Below are 24,386 nucleotides of genomic sequence, written 5' to 3'. Positions count from 1 at the left end.
TCTTTACAACAACCCTGTGAGGTATGCTCTAGTTCCCTCAATTTATGGGTAAGAAAATTAAAGTCTAGGAAATTTAAATAACTGCCAAAGCAGTTTCACCATACATCTGTCTTAGACACTGTTAGCACCAGTTTTTCCTTGAGCCACCTGACCAGTCACTCCCTTAAGCCACCTGACCAGGGACCACACAGTGAGGTGTGGACAGGACATTGGATGCATTTCCACCCAGGGTCAACCACAACCAAGCTGGTCTGTGTGAGTGTATTGACATCTTTCAGGATGGAGCAGACTGGGGGTGGGTTGCAGGGGAGAGTGCACAGCTTGTTCAAGGAATTCCCAAATAATTCTGGAGTTTCTCTCTTAGCATCCAGGGGCCTTTCTTGGTTAATAATAAGCCTTAGGTAGAATGTTTTTCCTGCCATCCTATTGCAGGGTGTGAGTACATTGGAGTAGAATGTGCTTTCATGCTAGATGTGACTGCTCAATGCATAATGCAGATTAATGTCCTCTCTCTCTCTCTCTCTCTCTCTCTCTCTCTCTCTTTCTCCCTCTCTCCCTCCCTCCCTCCCCCCCCCTCACCCTCTTATGCTTAGAGTTCTCATCTATAAAATGAGAAAATTGGACCCAGTCCTTTTTAAAGTTCCAGATTCATATTCTTATAGCTATTTGGCTTCATGAGATTTCCCTCCTCACTTCCATATTTCCACTCTGGGTAATGGACATTTCTTTGCACTGAAATCTGTGCATTGAGAACCCGCACTGTGCCTGATCCACATCCTTGCCTTGAAGAGACCCTACAGAAATACTGGGAATGTCCTTTCTGACTTCATTTGAGACAGGGGCAATTGTCGCCCCAACATGAGCAATGCCACTTGAAAGATGGCTCCTTCTCCAGGTTGGTGTATTTTTGATGGACCTCTTTATTAGTTTTACTTTATCAAACTTTCCTACTTAGAGGAAATATTTTGTAAGAGAGAGGAAGAGAGAGAGGCCCCACTCATTCACAAAGTGAGTCTTTATGAATGTAACATCATTAATGCAGGCTTCTGGTAGAATAATTAGGGACTTACCCATTGATCCCTTTTCTTTATCCACTCATTTTCTTCTGATGCATCAACCTGTATACTCATTTTATAAAGGAGCATTTTATTTTATTTTATTTTATTTTATTTTATTTTATTTTATTTTATTTTATTTTTAAAAGGGCTTCTATCTATAATACTGATCTCCTATCAGGTGAACCTGATTTGAATGATGAATTTGTTTACATACAAAGATAAGAAAATGAGCAGCTCTCTACTTGAAACATGATACTTCCCCTTTCTCATCTCAGGTTTAAAAAAAAAAAAATACCCAACTTGTTGTTGGTGAGGGTTAATCATATTGTCAGAGTAGACAGAGTCCTTCAGTAGTGCCTTGCTTTTAGAGAAAGTCCAGGACTGGAAGCCTGCAGACTTGGGTTTTGGCCTCTGGCTCAAGCCTCAATTACCTGTGACCCATTGTTCTAGGCTTCAGTCTCCTTAACTTAAAATGAGCATCTTTCTGGTTCAGAAGTTCTACCTATTTCACTTGGTTCATAGCCAAAAAAGTTGCATTGAAAGCCAAGCCCGGTTGACCATGCAACCCATTTAAATTTGGAGGAGTGGAATATGCTGGCAGTAAGATTCCTTTTGTACAAAGAACCAGCAATGACCTACTTAGTGTCAGCCCAACTGTTGTTGAGGGCCCCTCCCTCAGCAGCCCACAGAATCCAACCAGGCGACATCCCAGGACACCTTTGCCAAGATGAGCCAGAGTGCTCTTCCGGAGGCCCCGACAAGACTGAGGTCTTGCTGTGGCCCACATTGTCTTTCTATTCCCTGTAGATGCCCAGAATGGCATTATTGTGTTTACAGTTGATGAGGGAGAGGCGATTAGCAGCACAGAAGTAGACAGAGGGGCCTTCCATCCTTTCTGTATGTCACACCCTCCTCAATCAGCAGCACTACACGCTGTCTTCATACTCCCCGGAGGCCAGACGACAGGAATAAACACACTTCTCCTGGGGGTTCTGCCATTCCTGGAATGTATGACCTTGTCAAGAACAGAGAATCACAACTTTAATGTACAAGCAGCAAGACCCCAAAGCCCCACACCAACCGTACTGTGAGTTCATTCTTTCTGGAATGATAAGCCCCCTTTGGGTAGTCTCCTTGGTGGATGGAGACGCTCTTGCCTTTAAGTCCCTCTAGAATCCAGGGAACAGGCTTGTTTTACTGCCTCAAGTGCTGAGTTAAAAACCTTGTTTTTCTTTAAGCTGGACCACTTCCTTTCTTCCTGGGAAATATCTCTTTCTTTGTAAAAGGCCCTGGGCTGTTGAAGAAGGTCTCAGCACCAGAGGCTGTGGGAACCTGGATGTGTTGGGGTAGGAGTGGTGGGCTCTCTCTAGATACATCTGAGTGCCTCTCTCTTCCTGATTGTGAATGTGGGTGTCCTGGTTTGGGTATCTCCCTCTCCCTGTCTAGTCTTCTCTCTCTAGAACTACAGGGCCATGGATCCAGCAATTGGAAGACCCTTTGCACACATCTGTGTATCTAGACAGCTCTCTTCCAACAGTGAGCTGCCATGCCACTTGATAAGTGCTAGTATCTCTATTCTTCCCCTCCCCCCACTCCCCCATGGTTCCCTTTCTTACTGTGTTTCTCTCTGTGTCTCTGTATAGTGTCTCAGACACTATCCTCAAATGCAAATGTGCTTTTTACATTATCCCTGAGGCCTTACATAGATAGTGTGTATCATAATTCCTTGATTATTTAACACAAGGGGAAATATTTCCCACAGTGGGAAACATGGGAATATTATTGATGTCACAGAGAATGTCCTGGGTCTAGAGAACTAGAAAAGGGGGTTTGAGGAGAGCAGCTATGAGGAGCCAGCACCCCTGCTCACTCTCCTCTTAAATACACTCATGCTGATTTAAGAGCATTCTCTGATAGGCCCAGTGGTTTCACAGGAAGAACCAGAAGTGTGAATGTACCTCTTACATTAGCTAGATGAGAACAGATTGTGAATCCTTTCAATCAAGACAAAAATCATTTCTAATCAGAATTAATCAAATTAGGATTCCCCCCACCAAAGAAATGTCTTATGTGTAGCATGTATATAGGACCCCATTTGCTTTGTACTCACCTCCCAAGTTAGGAGTGTGGCCTACTTTGTTAACTTGGCCCTTTGGTGTGGCGACAAGAGAAATCAGAAGAAAGGTTCTGTTGAAGACAAAAGTATAATTTCAGTTATTATTGCTCTGTTTTCAATGATCACAATATCCAAAGCACATGGAGAACTGTAACCTACAGCAAGTTATTTTTATCATTTCACTTCCTTCCTCTCCTTGTTTGTGTTCAAACTGCTGAATACAAAACAGGAATAGGCTGGCAGGAGAGATCCCCCCTCCTTCTCAAGAAGTAGTCTCTAGCTTGGGAGGGAAATGAGAGAAGGTAGTTGAGTGAACTAAAGGGAGAGATCAACACGAATGTATTTCCTACCACCTAAATCTTTTCTTTTTAACTGACCTGCTGAAATCTAAGTTACAGTCATCCCCTTGTGATGGGCCTGAGACTAAAATACCCTGTGCTTTAGGCATATGTTGCTTAAGATAAGCAATACAATAATTGACTGATAGAATTATTACCACATGAGCGTAGACTAACTCATCACATCAAATATTAAATGAACCCAGACAAACACATTGATTAGCCTGGGCTGAGAACATGGGCTGACACTCCAGGCAGGTCTCACAAGTTCAGCCTGGACTGTAGAAGACTGCCACCTAGGGGTCAGAGGTCTGAAAAGCAGGGGAAGAGAAAACAGATGGCAAGCCTACTTACTCTGAGCAAGGCTTATGAAACTAACTTCCAATGACAGAAAACTAGTGGTCAGAGAGAGGGAAGTACTGCAAGAGGTTAGGATAAATTTACTTAGTACATATACCAGTGGTTCTTAACCCTGGCAGCACTTAGAATCACTGGAAATCTTAAAAACAAACAAACAAACAAAAAGGCTAGGTTCTACCTCTGAGACTTTCTGGCTAAATTCTCTGTGGGTTTGGTCAGAACAATGGTATTAAAAAAAAACAAAAAACTCTCTAGGTATTCCTTAGGTGCAACCAGCATTGAATACCACTGGCTCAGACAATAAAAAAAAAAAAAAAGCTGATAATAAAGTTCTGATATGATCCTGACATATCTTTTTTTTTTTTTTTAAATGACTATTTTGCTCAGCCAGAGTGGTTTAGAGGTTGAGTGTCGACCTATGAACCAGGAGGTCAGGGTGCCATTCATGGGTTGCAGGCTAAATCCTTGGTGTGGGGTGTGCAGAAGGCAGCTTATCAATTATTCTCTCCTCCCTTCCTATCTGAAATCAATATATATATATATATATATATATATATATATATATATATATATATATATACACAATAATAAAAAATAGCATATATAGTATATATAATAGTGTGTATATATATAATTGAATATATATATAGTATATATACAATAATGCAAAATAATACAAAATATTTATATTTACTGTTTTTCCAAAGCATTGAAGAACAGAATTTCCTTGAGGTGGCTGAATTGGATCAATACTGAAAATACATAAGGATAGGAGCCGTGCTAAATGGGAAGGGATTGGAAAAGTCATGCCTCTCTTCTGAGAGCACAGTGGCAGACCAGAGTGAGGTAGTAGGGAATACTTACAGCAGGTGTACTGGTGTGAAGAAAATATTTATGATGCTAAGACACTACAGGAAGGCTTAGATGAGTGCCTTTCAACCTTGACTACATTAAAATCACCCAAAACTCAAGCCACACTGCAGACCCAGTCAATGAGAATCTCCAGGACTGGGACCCAGGCAGCATTATTTGAAGCTTCCTGATTGATTCTGATGTTTGGTTAAGTTTGAGTACCATTGCTTTATTATTATTATTATTATTATTATTATTAATTTTAATCCTCATCAGATAATATGTTTAGAGAGAGGAAGGGAAGGAGAGAGAAAAACACATACATTGATTTGAGAGAGAAATATCAATCGGTTGCCTTCCATGCCCAGACTCGGTATCTTCCCTGACTGGGAACTGAACCTTTTGGTGCATTGGATGACACTCCAACTGAGCCACATAGTCTGGGCTCTTATTTATTTTACTAGATACCTGGTCCACAAATTTGTGCACTGGTGAGGTCGGGTCCCTTGGCCTGGCTGGCGATCGGGGCAGCTGGAGAAAGGGACCCTGGAAGGTTGGCCAGTCATGGGAAATTGGCTGTGGGAGTGCACTGATCACTAGGGGGCAGCTCCAGCATTAAGCATCTGTCCCCAGATAGTGAGTGCATGTCATAGCTACCAGCTGGTCATCAGGTTGTCTGATCATTTGATCATAACAGTCACTTAGTTTTTATATATACACTAGAGGCCTGTGCATAAAATTCATACATGGGGGTTGTGTCCCTCAGCCCAGCCTGAACCCTCTCCAATCTGGGACCATTAGAGGGATGTCCAACTGCCCATTTAGGATTGGGTCTAAATGACAATTGGACATCCCTCTCACAATCCAGGACTGCTGAGTCCCAACTGCTCACATGCCTGCCTTCCTCATTGCCCCTAACCACTTCTTCCTGTTAGCCTGATAACTCCTTAACCACTCCCGTGCTAGCCTGATTGCCCCTAACTGCCCTCCCCTGCAGGCCTGGTCACCCTTAACTGCCCTCCCCTGAAGACCTAGTCCCCCCCCCCCCCCAATTCCCCTCTCCTGCAGGCCTGTTCATCCCCAATTGCCCTCTTCTGCTGGCCATCTTGTGTCCACATGGGAGAAGCCATCTTTGAACACATGGGGGCAGCCATCTTGTGTGTTGGGGTGACAGTCAATTTATATATTATTATTTTATTAGATAGGAGGATAGAAGCCTGATGCATGGGAGGGGACTGGCTGGTTTGCCGTGAAGGGTGTCTTGGATCAGGGTGGGGGTTCCCTTGGGGCATGGGGCAATCTGGGCAAGGGGCCTGTGGTGGTTTGAAGGCCGGCCACATACCACCGGCGATCCAAGTGGAGGCCCTGGTATCTGGGATTTATTTATCTTCTATAATTGTAACTTTGTAGCTTGAGTGGAGTCCATGGCTGGCCAGAGCAGGTAGAAAGCTTAGCTTCCTCCTTTCCCCAGGAAGCCTAAGCCTCCTACTCACTCAATGGTTGAAGTCGTATTGGTTGGGTTAATTTGCATACTCACTCCTGATTGGATGGTGGGTGTGGCTTGTGGGTATAGCAGAACAATTTGCATATTACTCTTTTATTTGATAGAATACCATTATTGTTGTTGTTATTATTTTAGAGGACTGTTGCTTTATTACCACTGCTTTATTCTCAGAAAAACATGGTGGTGTTGGCATGAGGTTGGAGGGGCAGGTCCTTGTCATTTTATATTTTTTACTTTGTTGTTTATTTATTTTATTTTTTTTTAAAAAAAAAGGAATGTAGAAAGGAATCTCCCAGGTATAAAGGGCAAGGGCTGGAAATAAGGTCAAAGCTTTGGTAACAGTAAGGCAAAGGAGGATAGAAAAATAAAGGGAAGGAAAAGAAGAGGGCTAAAGAAAGCAAAGGAGAGGGAATGGAAAGGCAAGGATTATAGGAAGTGGGCAATAGCATGTCCGACCCCTCAAATGGCCTGTCAGCCCTCTGCCTGAAAATCCTCTTCAACACCAGCCCATGCTGGCCCACCTGAATCCCACCAGATGTTGGCATGGGAAACTCCATATCGTCTCTTCCCTTGTTTCTGGAAATGTTCCCTGGGCCAACCCTGAAGCTCCTCTTTTGGGGGGCCAACCCTGAAGCCATTTATTTATTTATTTGTTTGTTTGTTTGTTTATTTATTTATTTATTTTTCAGTTTTTCCCAGGTTGCACCTTGTATACCAATACCTCATGGCTATTAAATTATAGGAAGTGATGATAAATGAAAGGGCATATATACCATCCAAGGACTGAACAGGCCCCTAACCTTACTTTTCAAGTCCAGTAACCATGGCTGGTGGCCCCTCTTGATAGCCAAGCTATTAAATAGATATTTGTGGAGGATCAGAATTTATTTTTCTGAATTTTCACACTTTGGATTTGGCTCAACCAATTAGAGTCATCGGGACTCTAGTGAGCTGTCATGGGAACCTGAGACTTCAATCTTTTCTCATTCGTCTACTTCAGGTCTTGCTCTCTTGCTGTGTGGTGTGCAGCTCGCCCCTCCTGGCCCTGATGCTTGGTCACGCTTCTCTGAATGCATTGCAGTCGAGTTTTATTTCTTCGGATGTGTTCCCAGGACTCGAGAAAAATTTTAATAGCTTCACCTGGGACTTTTAAAAATTCCATACCATAGAGCATTAAAGGACAGTTTTAGCAACACCCTATATGCCAGAGACTCCAGCATTGTTATCTTGTCAAACCTTTAGGTGAGAAAATGAACATGAAGGCTTTACCTCTGATATCCTGGAGATCCGTTTTGCAGACGTTACTCGATCTTTTAAGGCTTCTCTTATCTGGATAGTTAATTAAAAATTAAGAATTAAAAGATGATAAGAAATCAACATGTTTTGGGGCCTGGCTAATAGTTTAGTGTGTTACCAGGTCCTATTGGAGGAAAATGGAGGGATTAGTAACTTGGTGAAGTGGTCTGGGAAAAGGTGGGGAGGTGGGAGATATAAGCAAAGTGGAGCTTATACAGGAGTTTTATAATCAGGGCCTTGAAAGTGAACCCAATGGCTAAGAAATACAGTTTGCCACCAGTTTGAGGATTATTAGCTTTGGAAGTATTTTGAGGGGAGTACTTGAAGAGTTGAACATTTTCTACATTTTTTCCCACTATTTAAACTTATGTTTTTTAGAGGCCCTATCCATGGTTTAAATGGGGGGGGGGGGGGGCGGGGGAACATAGCAAAGAACTATGGAATCAAGAAAATAAGAATAATAAGTAACAATTATATTTTGTTTTATAACGTTCAAGTGCTTTTCACACCTGTCATCTCATTTTATCCAAGAAATAATCCTGTACAATAGGTACAACAGGGAAATTAATACTCTGAGATCATGTAGCATGCAGTCAGTCAACTATTGAGACAGAGCCAGCCAGGAGTTGAGTCCCCTGACTTCAGATCATCCTTTCCTTTTCCCTAACTCTCCTACTGCACAAGGCACTCTCTTGTTATTTCTACTCCCTCTTTCCTTTTGCTTTATAAAGTGTTACTCACCTTCCAAGGCCCAATAGAAGTTTTGTCTTCACAGTGTATATATACCAAAGCCCTCTAGCTCATACTTACTTCACCCTGCCCTGAAATGTAGCGGTTTTGTCATACATGGGCTCCAAAGATGTAAGAGCATTGCCCAGGGTGGGAGTGGAGTCCATGTACTTAAATTAAAGTCCATTGTGATATGTAAAGACATACTGGAGCCTCTATTTTCTTTTCTCTTATTATTTTTCAACTCTATGTTTCATAATGTGTATAATACATACCCTGTAAGCATGTCTGGGGATATGTGCCCACTGGTTTTTACTGATCCTAAAAGTGTAAAGACTGCTGGTATACACAGTAAGTGCCCTCTTACCTGTGGTTTTGCTTTCCATAGTTTCAGTCATCCAGAGTCAACCAAGATCCGAAAATATTAAATGAAAAATTCCAGAAAGAAACAATTTATTCATTTTAAATTGTGTGCTGTTCTGAGTAGTGTAATGAAATCTCCAGCCATTCTGCTCCATCTGCCTGGGATATGACTCTTTGTCCAGTGTCTCTGTGCTGTATACACTATCTACCCGTTAGTCACTTAATCATGTCAGTCATCAGATTGACTGTCACAGTATCACAGTGCTTGTGTGCAAGTAAGCAGTATTTTACTTAATAATAGCCCCAAGAGGCATGTGCAGTGATGTTGGTGATTCAGATATGCCAAAGAGAGCCATAAAGTGTTTTCTTTAAGTGAAAAAGTCAGTACACTATAATAAGGTAGTCAAAATAAAATAATAATAAAAAGATTAAATGAGGTCATAAGGGTAGGGACCTAATCAAATAGGACAGTGTCCTTATAAAAAGAAGACACACCAGGCATGTGTGCCAGAGGAAAGACCATGTGGAGACACAGCAAGAAGACAGCTTTCTGCAAACCAAGAAGTGAGTCCTCAAGAGGAACCAAACCCGCCAACACCTTGATCTCAGACTTCCTGTCTCTAGAGCTGGAAGATTAACACAGGTGCCATGTGGTCTGTAATCAGCTTCCTGTATCCCTTTCATAGTTACAAGGAAAAATAAAATAATTTGTGTTCAATAAGTAGAATGTATTGAGATTAAAAGTATGCAATTTGGGGCCAAACAAACACATATTTAAGAAAAGAAAGAAAGAAAGAAAAAGTCATATTATGTAGCATTTATTATAATATATTATTATAATTATTCTATTTTATTACTAGTTATTATTATTAATCTCTTACTGTGCCTAATTTATAAATTAAACTTCATTGTAAATTAAAATATGGGTACATATAGGAGAAAAACAGACTATAAGTAGGAATAGATATTATCCATGGTTTCACAAACCCACTGGGGATCTTGGAAAGCATTCCCCATTAATATGGGGGACTACAGTATAACTTTTTGTCAATTAATATAACACCTTTTAGTATTTACCTTTCACATTATAATTTTAAAGAGATAAGATTTTGCTCTTGATGGATGCTTCCATGTCTTAGAGGTTTTTGCACACCTCATAATACCTAATACATGTTTACTAATAATAATGTTTCTGATGCTCTGGCTACAAATACTATTTATTGTTTTAGATTAATTAAAAAAAAACACATAATCTGCCCTAAGCAGTTTGGCTCGGTGAATAGAGCATTGGCCTGCAGACTGAAGGGTTCCAGGTTGGATTCCGGTCAAGGGCATGTACCTTGGTCACGAGCACATCCCCAGCAGGGGTGTGCAAGAGGCAGCTGATAGATGTTTCTCTCTCATTGATGTTTCTCTCTATCCCTCTCCTTTCCTCTCTATAAAAAACCAATAAAATATATTTAAAAAAACACATACATATATATATATAATCTGAGGTTCATGAGAGTTAAAAAACTTCTCAATTACAAGCAACTAGTACAAACAAATATCAATATTAATAGACAAATAGTCAAACTTTCACCTCTGAATATCAGATTATAGTATCTTCATGAGAAAAATGAAAGGACCGTTGTGAAATGCCTTTTTTTTTAAACCGTTCATATTAAATTGTTAGTAGAATAGCGTAGAAAATACAATTAATTAATTAAACAGTAAACAATAAAGCCTGTAGTAAAGATGTTTGCATCTACATCTGAGAGGGTTATTTGCTTTTCTTATTTCTAGAGATAGAATAGTACAATTGAAAAGGGTAATTTTAGAAGTCTAAGCAAATATTTGGTGTTTTGCTCATTTGTTTAGGTTTATTGTTTTCACCATCCACTACATATACAATGGATTGAAGGAGAATCCCCTTCCTTCAATCCATTGCTCTTCTAGGTAGAAGACATGAACTCACTTTCTCAGCCTCCCTTGCAGCTAAGATTCAGCCATGTGACCTGGGCTCAGCCAATCAGACCTGAAAACTCAAAAAACAAGTGCCAGTGGCCCTCAGCAGGCAGGATGGAGGTGATCTCTGAAACAGCAGTAGCATCAATTCTAGTTCAGCATCCAAGTCTGACATTGGCTTGGCGACCTGTGCTTCTGTGTCCAGCAAAGTAGAGAAAGGGTTGCATGTGGAGCAGTTCTGTGCTATAAATTGGGGACTATTCCTGGTGTGTAACCTCCATGTCTCCAATCCAAAGAGATACCTTCCCCAAGATGATATTATGTGATTTAGTAAATTCCTTTCTGCTTCAACTAGTTAGAGTGGGTTTCTGAAGCAAACTACTTAATCACTCTGAGTCTGTTTCCTCATCCATAAAACTGAAAATAGGAGTGCCCAAGATTGTTTTAAAGATTAGAGCTAGTGTACATAATATGCATAGCCCCATAAGAGCCTGAAAGATGGCTGATATTACTTGCATCATAAAGAGCAGTGATGTCCTGTTCAAGTGTCTGTACAAATAATTGAGATGAAAGACCCTGAAAAGGTTGGCTTTACAAATGAGCATTTCAGGGTCAAGTATTGTTAATGCAGAAAAAACAAAACAAGAAAAATTAATGGTACCTTTGGATCCAGGATTGTTCCAAACACCAGGATGAAGAAGCCCTGAGAAAAAGAGAAGAGTGGAGAAGAGCAATTTAGAAAGTAATATTGATAATAACAAGAAATACCAGCATTCATTATCATTTCCTATTCTGAAACTGATAAAACTAATAACAAAACAAAACAAAAATGCAGACCATATGATTCAATCTGTGACTCATTTTATGGTCATAATACCTAGATTCTTCCACTCAACAAATATCAATAGTGTGTCTTCCATGTGCCAGCCATGTTCTAGGCACTTGGGGTACCCCAAAAAACCAAACAGACCAAGGTCCCCAATTCGTATAAACATATTATAAGAATTTCTCTTTAATTTGGGCAAATTAAAAGTGATTTACATTTATCAGGAGCTGTGTATCCCATCAGAATATAAAGGCCCATGCAATAGCCAGGAGATGTTAGGCAATGGATGGCAGCCTTACAATCCCTGAATAATTAGTAAAGATATTTTCACAGAAAATAAAATAAAAAGTATCCATGCTCAGCTTTATTTAATACCCTCAACTTCCTTACCCCATCCACAACAAAAAACTGTTATAAAATTTGCAAAGAAAAATTAAGTACATGGATCATCAGAAAAACCAAGACTCCAAACAGATTGAGTTTCTAAGCACATAATAGGTGCTCATAAATAAGTGATTCAAATATAATATAGAGGAAATTAATTAGCTCTCATATCTCTCATCATCCATAAAAAAATATAATGATGGAGGTTGTTCCTCCATCATTATAGTCCATTTAAGTTTTAGTCTTTTTTTATATGTAGCCGAACAAAACCATCTGGGAAGAAGGAAAAGTATTCATTCTATTTTGCAGATAAGGAGAGGGAAGCTCAGACTCAACTTTCAAAATGTGATAGACAGCAATATTGATTAGACAAAGTTTCTCTTAAAAGTGTGAATACTCAGGTCTTTACTCATCCGAGAAGAGAAATAAGATAATGACCTATGATTTACGCATCCTTATTAAGTTGCTCTGATTGCATAATCAAATATGAACCCTTACCCAGGCAGAGGCCTGTTGAGGCACATGGGTGAAATACAAAATAATAAAGATGTTATAGCCAGCTTGTCATCAGCAGGAATGACACCAAACCCACTGCTGCCATGATTTGCAAAAGCTTAGCTGAGAGGTGGAGGACTTCACAGCGACCAGTGCCTGGATGGCCATGAAGCTAATTCATTCCTCCAAACATACTAACTATACTTCTCCATTCAGCCAGTCCAGCAAGTGCTCCGAGCTTAGGGTGCTTCTCTTAGATTGCTTTTTTGTCTGACCCTCTTAGCTGTCCATCTAGAAACCAGGAAGTACGTTCTCACAAGACACCGAATCTGCTCATGCCTTGATCTTGGACTTCTCAAACTTCCAGAAGTTTGAGAAATAAGTTTTTGTTGTTCATAAGCCACCCCGTATTATATGGGTCTGCAAATCTTACCGAGCCCACAATTACTCTCAGTAAAAACAAGAGAAGATACCAACTAGAAGTGGTACCGAGACAATGCAGCAACTGACTGTACAGGGTGGGGCCAAAGTGTGTTTACAGTGTTCATATGGAACATAATACAATAATTAATAAGTGATAATATAAGAACAAATTCTGTGTTTCAAGTACTCACAGCTGTAAACTGTGTTTGCCTCCACCATGTGTAATAATCCTTCCCTAGTAAAGTGGATGGTTGAGTTTAAAAACCAGTGGATGTGCTCCCACAAGCCTAGGACCAAGAACCTTTCAAAGAGCCTTTCTCCTACACCTCTGGGTCTCCTGGGATATTTATGGTCTTTTTTCTTTGCTTGCTCCATCAGCCACAGTTGCCCCTCATCTCGGTTCATCCTAAGACTCTGCTTGTCCCACTTCTTCCTGCTCAGTAGTTTCTGTCTCCCACCTCTTGGGACCTGTGGCTCTCTTCTCCTCCCAAGAATACCTTCATCCACATGGCTCCCACCATGGTTGATTTAAATCTAGCAACATGACATAGCTGACCATGGAGTCAGGAAGAGATGGGCACATCCATTCTCTCAGTGTTTCCACCATACAGATACAGCAGATTCAAATAACCTCAAGAGCATAGCAGAATGTAGAAAAAAACAATTAGAGAGGGATTCATTTGGAGGATGTTTGACCTTCAATTTGAAACTAATTTACTTAATTGTAATTCTACATAATTTAATGATGTCTGTTTACAACACCTTGAAAATTTGTTGAAAATACAGTAGTTAGCTCTCCTGGTCAGTACAAGCCAGCTCCAGAACACCACTGCCTCCTGCCTGTCCTGGAGTCTGGCCTTGACCCAAACCCTGCTCTGAGCTTCTCACTGGCCCATGGGTATTGGTATTTAGATGAGCCCCACCCTCCTCCTTGCCAGGTATCAAGGTAGAAACTGAGTTTAAATTACAAGTTGATCCTGTTATGACAGGGAAAAAAGCTTATGATACCAAAATACAAGTGCTCACAACCTAGTACAAAATGAAAAACACAGTCAAGATGGCCCAAGGGAGATAAGGTAAGGAAAATGTGAGGACTAAGACATGAACTCATTAAATAGATGACAAATAGCTCCTGCATATGCTGAACAGAAATTTAGGAACACTAGGTTTTTATCCCAGTTCTATCAGCGAAGAGCTGCATAAACATAGGCAAGGGAATTGATAATTATTAAGAACTATATAAGAAGTATAGGTTACAATTAATATACTTTATGGAAATGCACAAAAGCGACAACAGAGATTCAAATGATTAGGCACCCCTATTATTGTTAGCTTTGTTTTCTAAGACATTAAAATGTGTATTGTAAATAAAATCATGTGTATTTAAATTTTTAAAGAGAAAAGTGAAAAAAAAATTTGACATAAAATCTCTATAATTTCCAAATAAAAAAAAAAACATTCAGGAAAATAAATATTTTAGAAGTCGATAAAAATAAAAGCCTTCTTTTTAATTAGTTTTTATTTACATATTTAGCATTCAATATAATAAACTTTGACTCATTAGTGCACTGTGACAGAAAAAAAATGAAAAAGAAATTTCATTCAAGAAGGGAATTGTTGAATGTTAAATAATATTTAGCCATTAAGGAGACATAGCCTGGCAAAATGCTAGAATGTATTTTTAAGTGGTAGAGTAAGTTTCAAAATACTATGCATTGTTTTTTAACTCATATTATGTGAAAATATGCTTATATGTAAGTATAGAAAGTTTGGCAAAGATGTGCATGAAACTGTGGACATTTTTTTCATTCACAGAGATGAAGTAAGAGAGGAAAGGATAGGGGGAATTATCTTTAATACCATAAAGATGGTTTCCAATGATAACTAAACATTCTAAATGGAATAAAATGTGAATGTGCATATGTAAATACTTCCACTTACATAACTAGATTTTGGGGGAAGTGTTATTGTTTCATTTCTAAACTGGTTAAAACTCAGCTTACTGTTAGGCTACTTGGTGTTGTCCCATTCACTATTTTATTTTATTTTCCAAAAACTACTATAAAGTGAGCAGATTATACTCAATTAATAAGTGAGAAAAATAAGACTTGGAAAAGTTAAGCAAATATCCCAGGAGAATGTTACACATTAGTAAATGGGAGAGTCAAGATTTGAATCCAGGCCTTTCTGAAACAAAAGTTTATTTTATGACTCAATAGGCTATTCCAAATCCACTGTCTTTTATAAATAAACTAGAGCCCCAGTGCATGAAATTCATGCACAGGGCCATGGGGGAGGGTGAGGGGGGGCACAGAAAGGTAGGGTCCCCTCAGCCCAGCCTGCACTCTCTCCAATCCAGGACCCTTCAGAGGACATCCAATTGCTGGTATCAGGCCTAAAATAGCAGTTGAACATTCTTCTCGAAATCTGGGACTGCTGGCTCTTTTTTTTTTTTTTTTTTTTTTTTTTTTTAATATATTTTATTGTTTTTACACAGAGAGGAATTGAGAGGGACAGAGTGTTAGAAACGTCAATGAGAGAGAAACACCGACCATCTGCCTCTTGCACACCCTCCACTGGGGATGTGCCTGCAACCAAGGTACATGCCCTTGACTGGAATTGAACCTGGGACCTTTCAGTCTGCAGGCCAATGCTCTATCCACTGAGCCAAACCGGTCCCAGCTGAGACTGTGGCTCTTAACCACTCACCTGCCTACCAGCCTGATTGCCCCTAACCACTCTGCCTGCCCACCTGATCACCTCTAACTGCCTCTGCCTGCCTGCCAATCACCGCTAACCACCTCTTCCTTGGCCCCTGCCACAGTGGTTTTGTCTGGAAGGACATCCAGAATGATGTCTGGAAGCTCGTTCAGTTGTCCAGTCTAATTAGCATAATATGCTTTTATTAGTACAGATATGATGGCACACCCTCCTGATCACAAAAGTTCTTTCCAAATTCTCTCACTTTTGACTTGGTCAGAAGTGTTTGAACTTACCTGGAAAGCATTAAGCAAGGAGAAGAGAATGTGGAAGACGAGGGAGCTATCGTCGATGACTGTGGCTATTCCAAATCCCCAGGTCAGGCCCAGCAGTGGTGTGAGGATGGCGATATTCTTACTGATTCTCACGATGGCTCTCACCTCCTGGAACATGGAACTGCCAATGGTAGCTCGCCGGGTTTTGACAATCACCAGTGTCACGGTGATCAGGTTTACTACCACAATGGTCAGAGCTGGGACCACAAAGGCCAGGAGAGCCTTGGTCATGTCCCAGTTGAGCCAGCAGGCCTCAGGCCGAAGGTAGCCTTTGCCAGGCTCAGTGGTAGCAACTGTAATAACAGCAATGACCAAAGGGCAACCATATCCCACTGAAAAGAGAGATGCCACCAGGACTGACTTGGGCAGTGTATGGAAAACAATCAGAATTCCATAGAGGATAAGAAGTGCCTTCGCGAGCATCCAGAAAAACACAGCAAGGTAAAAGAAATGAACAAAAAATGTTGCTGCCACACATCCATTGTGGTGTGTCCTTGGACCACTAAGAAAGGAAGCCACGATGAACCAGGCATCAGCCATCAGCAAGGTAGCCGCGACGTTAACAATGCACAAGTGGCGTAAATACGAGATCTCTGTCTTCGTCACTCGGCTCCAGACCAAGGCCTCGATGGACAAGCAAAGGATCAAGCTGCAGATAGAAACGCCCAGGCCTATGTATGTGATGTAAGTCAGGATGGGGCTCCGCAAGGTGTGTGGTGACATAAGAATGGAGAAGGAGGTAAACAACTTGCTTGGCCTACATTTGCACACAGCTTGCTGGGAGGTTTCCTGAATCATCTGGCAGGCATGCTGGTCCCATCTGCTCTCTAACGAGTGCCAGCCAACACACTGTGTCCTCCTGTCCTCTGAATTCTGGATCTTTTCAAAAACCAGTGAGATTCTTTTAAGTTCCTTGGGCAAAATGACAGACAGGACAAGTCCGTTCACAGTGACGTTTTCCAAAAGGCTGGCTTCTAAGATGGCTCCAAGGGTTGGAAATGCAATGCTGACGACCTGGGAAGGAGAACGTACCTTCTGGGCTTCCTCCCTGCTGATCAGCACCCTCCCAGTGACTCTACTGCTGGTGTCATTAACTCTCATTGAGAAAGTTAAATTCTTTCCCTTGGTATCTCCAGTTATGGAGGTGCACATAGTATGAATAAAGACATCCGATATGTCGATGGGATATTTATTTATGAGTAGCTTTCTTGCAAAGCTATTGACTGAGTGCAGGAGCACACAGCTGCTGTTTTTCTCAGGGATGAAGGTCCAGTTTGAGATGCTTTTGCTGTCAAGAATGTGGTTGGCCATGATGCTGTAACTCTGTCAATGAAGAACCGGCATTAGTATTGAGATACTGTCTGAATCTGCCAGGACATTCAAGGTTTACTTTTTTTTATATATATATATAAAAAAGCTTTACTGTTGAAAGTATTATATATGTCCACCTTCTTCCCCAATTGACCCCTTTTAGCCCATCCTAGAGCTTCACCAAACTATTGTCTGTGTCCACTGGTTATGCATATATGCATACAGTACTTTGGTTGATCTCTTCCCATCTGCCCACACACCCTCCCCTGCATTTCCTCTGAGATTCCATAGTCTGTTCTATGCTTCTATGTCTTAGGATCTATTTTGTTCATCAGTTTATTTTGTTTATTGGATTCCACATATGAGGAAGATCATGCGATAATTGTCTTTCTCTGACTGGCTTATTTCACTTAGCATAATGCTCTCCAGGTCCCTCCATGCTGTCTCAAAGGGTAAGAGATCCTTCTTTTTACTGCTTCATAGTATTCCATGGTGCAAATGTACCACAGCTTTTTTTTATCCACTCATCTACCGATGGGCACTGGGCTGTTTCCGGATCTTAGCTATTGTAAATTGGACTGCTATGAATATAAGGGTGCATATATTCTTTCTGATTGTTGTTTCAGGTTTTTTAGGATATATTCCTAGAAATGGGATCCTTGGGTCAAATGGCAGTTCCGTGTTTAATTTTCACTTTTATAAACTGTGCTCCTTCAACCAGTTACAGCATGCCCTGGGAACCTCTTAAAGATACAGAATCTCAGGCCCTACTCCAAACCTTGTGAATCAGAATGAGCATCTTAATGAGAAACCCACGTGACTCACATACTGCTCAAGTTTGAGTTGGAGGATAGAGTTACAAGGGAGCGCCCTGTCCCTGCTTGTGTGATGCTTTCCTGTGAGACAGGCAAATGGGAAGCCTTCACCGTGTTCCTTTCCATCATCTGTTCCACTTCACACCGAGGTGACACTAGCAATTTGCCTACCCTGCCCAGAGCACCCACTATGTAATTAATATCTACTAAATCCCAACTGTGTGCAGGGCTTTGTACGGCAACTTGACGCATTGGAAGCTGACCCCAGAGGCTGGACCTCCTTTTTCTTATCCTCTACTTTGAAGGTCAAACAGAAAGGAAGCATGTCCAATTCCATTTCACATTTCTGCAGCAGACCTATCTGGTTGTTTTTTGGGGCACCCAGTTATTTTCCATTTTAACAACCTGATTCACAAATAAATGTTTTCCTCTCTGTAGGACCTAGAACAGTTCTTAGAGATTCACAGTAGTCAAAACATACACTGGAAAAGCTTGCTTCAATGTCCAATCCAGCACTTGGTAAGTGTTCTTTTTAAATGCTTGTTGATTGAATGTATTCACTTTTCTCATTAATTTTTTTTTCTGTAATAAGGATTTATTTTAAACATTTACCAGTAATGGAAATACTGAAGTGAAAGACCTGGTCTCCTCAAACACCCAAAAGCTCCAACTAAACCTGCATTCCTTTCCCACCCCTCCTCCACCCCTAAAAAAGAAAAGAAAAAGAAAAAAGAAAACACAAATGTTCTCCCGTGTGCTCAAGGCCACTCACCTGCATCTTTGCTTCATCCACATCTGTTGACAGCATGGTCGATATGTTGTGTAGTAGCTGCACGATGACAGCGATGTTTCCTGGTATCCGGGGAGAACGCTGGATGTTCTTAATAACACAGGACAAATCCTGCGGACACTTCTTCATCAACTTATCTGCAATGGTCTCAGACTTCCCGACATATTCCTTTGAGTATACAGTACTTCCAAATGATGGAACTGTACTTAAATCCTCCTAAGAAATGGCAAAAAGAAAGTTTGTTATCATGTTACTATTGTTTTCAATGTAAAAGTACCTTTACTACAATGTAGGACAGCCTTATTACACAATTGTATATTGCATAATGGTTTCCTATTTTACATTGTCAAGGTCACATCTGCTGTGGAACCACCTGCCCAACACCAAGGTGTTTGAACAGCTGCCTACTCCTGAACCCCCACCCCTATATCCAAACAGCAATTGTTATTCTTAGCACATGCCTCCACACCCCTTCTGTGTACACATATTGTGCACATGGGTACATTTCTACTGTTATTTAAACTTACTTATGATTCTTCCCAAGGGCAAAACATAAACATATTTTAAAAAAATAGAAATTCTTAACTGGATTTGAATGAATCAACTGTAACACCAAGAGAGAAGAATGACTAAAAGTAGTGATAGCATTTCCCCACAGATCAGGCTCTGGGTCCCACACTTTAAGCAGTAGCAAACTATGGCCACAGGTTTGCCATCTGTTTTTTTGTTTGTTTGTTTGTTTGTTTGTTTGTGTTGGGTTTTTTTTTGTAAATAAAGTTTTGTTGGGACTCAGCTTGTTCAGTCACCTACTTACTAACATTCACTGCTTTCTTACTACCATAGCAGAGTTGAGTAGTTGCAACAGAGACCAAAGTACCCACAATGCCAAAAATATTTACTATCTGGCTCTTTACAGAACAAAATTGTGCCGAAACCGGTTTGGCTCAGTAGTAGAGCGTCGGTCTGTGGACTGAAAGGTCCCAGGTTCAATTCCGGTCAAGGGCATGTACATTGGTTGTGGGCACATCCCCGGTAAGGAGTGTGCAAGAGGCAGCTGGTCGATGTTTCTCTCTCATCGATGTTTCTAGCTCTCTATCTCTCTCCCTTCCTCTCTGTAAAAAATCAATTAAATAAATAAATAAATAAATACAGAACAAAATTGCCAAATTGCCAAACCTTGTGTTAGTGGAACCCTTTCTCCAGCCTTCCTTTTCAAGAGGACAAGGAACCCATGGCCTAGAGGATGGGCCTTCACAGAACCCATGTCCCTGCTTCTAGACACCTGATTATTCTATGTGACAACAGCAAGCCCATTTCCAGGGCCTTCCATAAGTCTGTGCTGCCACAGAGGGACCAGGCCATCTGTAGGCCTGAGATGTGTCAAAGGAACACCTGTGTTCAGGCTTATGGATGTGTGGCCTTGGCCTTCTACCATCCATGAGGTGCAGGATGGATTCTAGAATGGGAGGCTGACAGAATCTGCTTTATTTAGCAGTTTGTAGACTTGATTGAAAGCATTTAAATATCAGGACATATGGAATGTGGGTCTCCATGTGTACTTTGCCCTGTTCCTTCAAATCAGGGATGGGCAACCTCTTGAAGTCAGGTATAGATCCACTGCCTCCCCCGGCCATACCCCAAAACAGGGGATGAGGATGTTGCCAGGGCATGAAAGAGGCCAAACATTGACTCCCCTGAACGAAGCAGGAGCTGACCTTCAGAAAGGTAATAATAGAGGAGAAAAGGAAACAAAGGAAGAAGAAAGGCCATTTGAACTAATTTTATTTACTAGAATTGGACTTTTTAAAATATGTAACAATTTAAGTATTTGTGGGAATGTGTTCCTTTGTTTGACAATGAAGTCCTTCCCTCCAGATTCAGCTCTCTTCTCATGCTTTACTGAGCACCAAAGTCACATGGAGAGCTTGGTAAAATGCAGACATGGATTCAGCAGGTCCGACTGGAGCACGATTGCCCAGTGTCTGAAAGTTCTCAGAGATGCCCTGTATTGTTGGCCAGTGAAGGACACATTGAGTAGCTGGGCTTTGGGGTATTCAAGAGCTGAGTGGATGTGGAGGAGTAAACTGAGGAGTCTAGACAGCTCTGCTAGCTCTGGCCTAAGCGATCTGGTTCCTTTGTGTCATGGAAAGTGTGGGAGACTGGAGCACAGACTTTTAGATGCCCAAAGTTAGGAACGCCATTCCAGTATATATGTACAGAGAACAGGTAGTTGTTTATTTTTCAGCTGCAAGCTCCTCTACTTACCACTTGTCCCTCTCTCTTATTGAGTGCAACATGCATTGCTAATTTGAGGCTCCACTTTGCATGTGAGAGAAAAGATATTATTACCTCAAAGATGTTGAAGGCGGTAAGAGTTTGGCAGGTATCAGTGATCTTGTGCCATTTATTTCGCCTACATAAAAACCCCATATTTCCCGAAGTATCTGGAGGGCAAGGTTGACTGCAATGGGAATTGTCCACACAGACCCCATCACATGCACCTGGGAAGATAAAAGGCATTAGCATCAGATGGAGAGGTATGGACTCAGGGCTCCAGGTGTTGCCACATGAAGGCACATAAATCCTGTGGACATCAGGTGACTTTGTAAAGTGGAGGAAGATTGAAGTAGATCAGTGACCATCATATACAGGGTGTCCCCAAAAAATGTATACACACTGTAATAAGTGATACCTCCATTTTGAAAATGAAATGTATTTTAATTAACACTGCCTTTATAATTATTCAAAGTATGTGCATACTTTCTTTGGGACACATTATATTTCAGTGACAAACTACTATTATTTCCAACAAAATATTTTCCTGAACTCAAATGGAGAAAATAGCCGGGCTGGTGTGGCTCAGTTGGTTGAGCGTTGTCTCATGCACCAGGAGTTTGCTGGTTCCATTCTCTGTGAGAGTGCATTCCCAGGTTGCAGGCTCAGTCCCCAGTAGGGGGTGTGCAGAAGGCAAGCTGATCAATTTTTCTTTCTCATCGATGTTTCTATCTCTCTCTCCCTCTCCCTTCCTCTCTCTGAAATCAATAAAAACTTATTTTTTTAAAAAAATAGTTAAAAGTGACACTGGCCCAGTTGAAATGAGTGGGAAGAGCCCACGGGTCAATCCCTAGGACCCTCTCACATCTCACAGGAACACCCTGAGCACCTCCTCAGTCCCCTCCAGGAGGAGACAGTTTGGAAGCCATTGTAACTGATGTTCTCTAAGAAACCCCCCAACTCTGGAACTTTGTAATCAGTTACATCATCACTAGGTTCTCACAGACCTCTGCTAGCCACTGCCCCAGCCTGTGCTGGCTCAATCTAAAGAATTTATAGTAAATAATTCCAAGACCAGGATGGAGCAGAGGGTTTACAGATGGACAGTAAAACTTTCATTTCATTAGTAATTGCTACCAACATACCGTGTGGCTTGGCGGGCACTTTCTCCTTGCTTTTGCTGGCAGCCTAGAGAGAGAAAATAAAAATCAATTGGTGAGAAGCCAATCCAATGATTCACTTTAGTCACAAGCCAACAGTCACATCCTCACCAGCTGTGACACCAGGACGCCACCAGAAGCTGAGGCCAGGACATGTGGCCTCTGACTCTCTCTGCCCTTTAGCCTGGATAGCTATCTCTCCCATGGCTGTTCAGTAGGATCCCCTGTTCTGCTCTGGTAAGGATGGTCTACATTCTATCCAGGAGCATCATGAGCAGAGGCAGATTTACTGGGAAGTTCACGAAGGTTAAGCTTCAGAATTCATTGCCTGTATGGTCCTTTGAAGCACTGAGAGAGGATCTAGCCATGGGCTCACATGCTCCTATGTTTTATTACATCGCCAAAAGTCACACTGTTTAACCAGCATCTGCTCAGACCATTATTTTTTGCCACTCCAAATTCCCCATTCATATTCCCCCATTTTGGACAGCACTAGAGAGCTTGTACCTATTTATGGAATCTGGACAAGTATAAGTGAGTTTGGGGATACATTTAGCCTGGATTTAATAGTACTTCTATAATTTGCAGCATTTCTGCATGACAATGAGAACATCAACACATAAGTGGTATTAATTCTAGCTAGAAGTACTTACAATTAGTCACAGAACAAGCAAATTCTAAAAGCCCTGAAACCCTGTAGGTCATATAAAAAAAAAAATACTTGTTGAGGTTTTCCCAAAATTCACAACAGTTCTACATATTTTCATGCCATTACTAATAATGAATCCAGAAGCTAAAAGCTATTTTTCTAAACTAGAACAATAAAGTTAATCAGCAATGCTAGAGGAAAGACTGGGTAATCTAGTCTCTCCATAGAAAAAAATTATAAAATTATTGATATGCAAGTCTGCAGCCAAAAATTTGGAACAAATATGTGGATGGTACATTAATAAAAATATTGTTATTTTATTGAATTTATTACTGAACAATGCTGAGTAATTATTCTAAATTTGAAGTTTGTTATGATTCTTTTTCTCATTCTTTCTAAATATTCACTTTTCCCTAAATTTTGTACTTGTCATTTTATATTCTCTTTTTAAGAGTGGTTCTCCCAAAACCTGGCTTCCTCCTACCATGAGCATTCTCACCTTTTTTTATTAGAAGACCTTCCTTTCTCATTTGTCTGTATGACACTGTACCCTTCACTGAGTAGCAGTGTCACTTTGTGGTCAATGGGTGACTCTGAGAACAGAACATTAGATTCAAATCCCAACACTGCCACTTGAGGTCCTGAGAAAGTTCATCTCTCTGAGCCTCACTTTCCTCTTCCATAAAGCAGGGTAGGAATTGTAGTACTACAATTTCATAATCTTGCCTCAGATGATTTTTATGAAGAATAAATGAGATCATGTATTTAAAAGCACTGAGAACTGGGCCTTCAATGTTGTAAGTGGTATTTAAGATTTAGCTATCATTATTCTCTGAAAATGGACTTAGGGAATGGCTATTACACATGAAGCTCAAGTTTGCCTCCTCCAAAAAGTCTTTCCCAATCTAGTTCTAGATGTTACATCTCTTCCTCTCTTACTCCTATAAAAATTTATTATCCATGCTACCACACCACTCATTCAATACTTGCACTACTCACCTGGCCTGTTGTAATACTATCTAATAATTTTTATATATGCTTATTATTTTCTAAATTAGGTTATAAGATCCTTAGCATGGGTTGTGAATTGTGCTTCATATCTCTCAAAGTAGCTAGATTAGTACATATAAATATACATACATATTAGTATGTCTGAATATACTGACATATATGAACATGCATGTCAGTGTATTTGGAGAATGAGTCTAAATCTTCCTGTTTCTTGACCAGAAGTTTTCCTTCTAGGACCTGGAAAGAGCCCTGGTACAATTACTCCAACCTGCATTCCTAGATCTCAACCATTGGGAAGGAACTGGAAATACAATGACTTAGCTGTGTGACTAACACTTGGAGTTCATATCCCTTTCTTATTCACAACATTATTTCTCTCTACAATATCAGGAAACAAAGCTGAGTCTTATGTTTTCTCTACCAAATGAGAATTTACGGAAAATCTGAATTGAGCATTTCAGGTCTGTGCAAAGTGAGGAAAGTATCTCTGATTTTTGGAATACAAATCCTTCAAAATACTGATGTAAGATGACTTCTCATTTCATAATCAAGAGAAAGATTTAGTATATATATATGGAGCAGCTAAAGGCCTTTCACTAAACAAGAACATTACAATAATATTTTGGGAGTTTTGAAAGATCTTATTGATC

General features: G+C 40.6%; 1 protein-coding gene across 12 annotated transcripts in view; it reads right to left on the bottom strand.

The window, feature by feature from the left end:
* Window positions 1–1,184: 1,184 nt before the first annotated feature.
* ADGRF2 (adhesion G protein-coupled receptor F2) overlaps window positions 1,185–24,386 on the bottom strand; it is a 43,040-nt gene continuing 19,838 nt past the window's right edge. For 3 of the 12 annotated variants that reach the window (XM_036413867.2, XM_036413871.2, XM_036413869.2), the window contains 7 exons: window positions 22,062–22,104; window positions 20,992–21,143; window positions 18,625–18,858; window positions 15,688–17,049; window positions 11,225–11,266; window positions 7,498–7,557; window positions 1,185–2,073 (listed from right to left, as the gene is read on the bottom strand). In XM_036413867.2, coding sequence (XP_036269760.1) covers window positions 1,972–2,073; window positions 7,498–7,557; window positions 11,225–11,266; window positions 15,688–17,049; window positions 18,625–18,858; window positions 20,992–21,143; window positions 22,062–22,104 — 1,995 coding nt within the window. In that variant the 3' untranslated portion in view covers window positions 1,185–1,971. Of the gene's footprint in view, window positions 2,074–3,166; window positions 3,246–7,497; window positions 7,558–9,204; window positions 9,294–10,110; window positions 11,113–11,224; window positions 11,267–15,687; window positions 17,050–18,624; window positions 18,859–20,991; window positions 21,144–22,061; window positions 22,105–24,386 lie in introns of those variants that run through there. The other 9 variants (XM_045572656.1, XR_006739964.1, XR_006739963.1 and 6 more) reach the window with 9 other exon arrangements.

This window comes from Pipistrellus kuhlii, unplaced genomic scaffold, assembly GCF_014108245.1.
Source record: "Pipistrellus kuhlii isolate mPipKuh1 unplaced genomic scaffold, mPipKuh1.p scaffold_m20_p_5, whole genome shotgun sequence".
NCBI lineage: Eukaryota > Metazoa > Chordata > Mammalia > Chiroptera > Vespertilionidae > Pipistrellus > Pipistrellus kuhlii.
This window is presented reverse-complemented; position numbering and strand designations above follow the sequence as displayed.